Below are 1896 nucleotides of genomic sequence, written 5' to 3' on the forward strand. Positions count from 1 at the left end.
GCTTCAGTGAAAAACTTAAAATCCGTGTTAGCTTTTCTACTGAGCGATATTCGGACTCCAACCAGTCTGCACAGGGAGAAGCCTCCTCACCCTCCAGAAGCAAAACAACACTTCATCGGGAAGTTGCAGCGGAGTTGCTGATGCTGGTGGACTGCCTGGAGTTCAAACAGACTTTCCAGGCAGTTTTCCAAGAGGCTGACCAGTGGCGTTTCCATGGTGATGAAGAGGATGAGGGGCTGATCAGAGATGCCCAGTTCCTGAGCTGGATCGCTGTACTCAAGACAAGTGTGGCAGACAGAAGCACAAATGCAGGGACTATACCCTGGCGGAGCAGCGCATCTCTCCAGAAAGGCTGCCCTGTTGTTGCATGTGGCTCACCCTTTGGCTCCCTCTGCTTAGATCTCTTCATCAGCACCCTCAGCCGGGGCATCATCAGCAATCTAACCGGAGAGGAGAACGCTGTCATCCTCACAGATGCTCGGTGCTTGCCGGGCACAGAAGGTGGAGGGTTGTTTGCGGTTACAGGCAAAGGCAATGTGCATCTTGTTGGACTGATCGTGTCTCCATTTGGTTGGAAGGCAAACGAGTGGATAGGCCTCACTCTAGTCTGCTCCGTCCACCTGATCTTCAGGAACATCATCTGCTGCATGAGAGCTCAAGATCCACTCCGTGATGTTTGGCTCGATCCGGGAGAGGCAGACCTCCTCATGTCCACCGCAGCCCATGAGTCAAGAGCTGTAAAATGCCCCACTGTGTGCTTTGTCGACAGTGGACGGTTCTGGGGCTCAGGGGTCGTTGTTGCCTCTCAGCTGGTTGTGACCTGTCGCCACGTTGTCAACGGGAAGTCAACAGTCACCCTGAAGTTCCATCACAGGGACAGGTGACAGCACATCTTAACCACTATGTCTCTGTACAGAAAGGCAAACAAAAAGACATTAAAACATGTTTAATAGATGCTTTATCACAGCAAACATTTGAATATTTTTAGCAGCAAAACCACCGGTGGAAATCACAACATTAATGATGGCTCTGTCCGATTTCTGTGTCCCTATAAGCGATGCTGGTATGCCACCGTGGCATGCACAGTACCAGGGGTCTGACATTGAGGTTGACCGATATGGGTGTTGTACGTGATATGGCCGATTATGTAAAAAATGCCAAAAATTGGACGATTAATCGGTCAACCTTTGGTCTGACGCTCCTGATTGGAATACAGCTATCATAAATGTTATTAGTATGAGTAGTAATGTTATTTGTAAAGCTAAAACTCACTACACACTAAGTTGCATTTATGGTTCTTAAAGCTTCAGGAAAACTGAATAGGGCTTCTTATCAAAGTCACAAGAATTTAGCCTGCAGTTCTTGATAAAACATTTTATCACATGATTGGTCATTTATCATTAATATGGTTCATGTAAATTTGCAAAGAGACATTTCTGTTCAGTTGTAATTTTCAGCTGCAAACCTAAACTCCAAAAATATAGCAAAACTGGTAGTCCAGGTGGTTGGATTAACTTTTTCATTTTGGGTCAACAGTTTCATTTAATGTCTTTCATTTGAAAGTTCTTTTCACCCTTGATTTACTCGCCACAGGTGTTTTCACATCTCATGATCTGGACACTGTGTACATTGTATGTATTGTCTTTGATTGACATCTCCCTCAATCACCTTGGGCCCATTCAGAGCAGAAAGTGTCACAGAGAAAAGTATCTAGCATCTTCACAAAATATGTGATTCTACACCATGTGTTTATATATGTGTACATGTGTAAGGTGTGTAGCGTTGGTAACGTGTGGCGGAGGTTTTATCAGCCCTGTGTGGGTTCAGGACCTTTTAATAACTAATGTTTACAGTGTGTGATTTTGCCCAAACAACACAAAATATGTAATGTTTGCT

The 1896-nt window shown here is 45.0% G+C and overlaps 1 protein-coding gene across 1 annotated transcript in view; it reads left to right on the top strand.

The window, feature by feature from the left end:
• The window catches only part of tysnd1 (trypsin like peroxisomal matrix peptidase 1), a 3590-nt gene that overhangs the window by 432 nt on the left and 1262 nt on the right, over positions 1 to 1896 (top strand). Inside the window, 1 exon segment of the mRNA XM_032540799.1 lies at positions 1 to 880. This exon segment is cut by the window's left edge and continues 42 nt beyond it. Within this exon segment, the coding sequence (XP_032396690.1) occupies positions 1 to 880 (880 nt within the window).

The sequence above is a fragment of the Etheostoma spectabile genome, chromosome 17, assembly GCF_008692095.1.
Source record: "Etheostoma spectabile isolate EspeVRDwgs_2016 chromosome 17, UIUC_Espe_1.0, whole genome shotgun sequence".
NCBI lineage: Eukaryota > Metazoa > Chordata > Actinopteri > Perciformes > Percidae > Etheostoma > Etheostoma spectabile.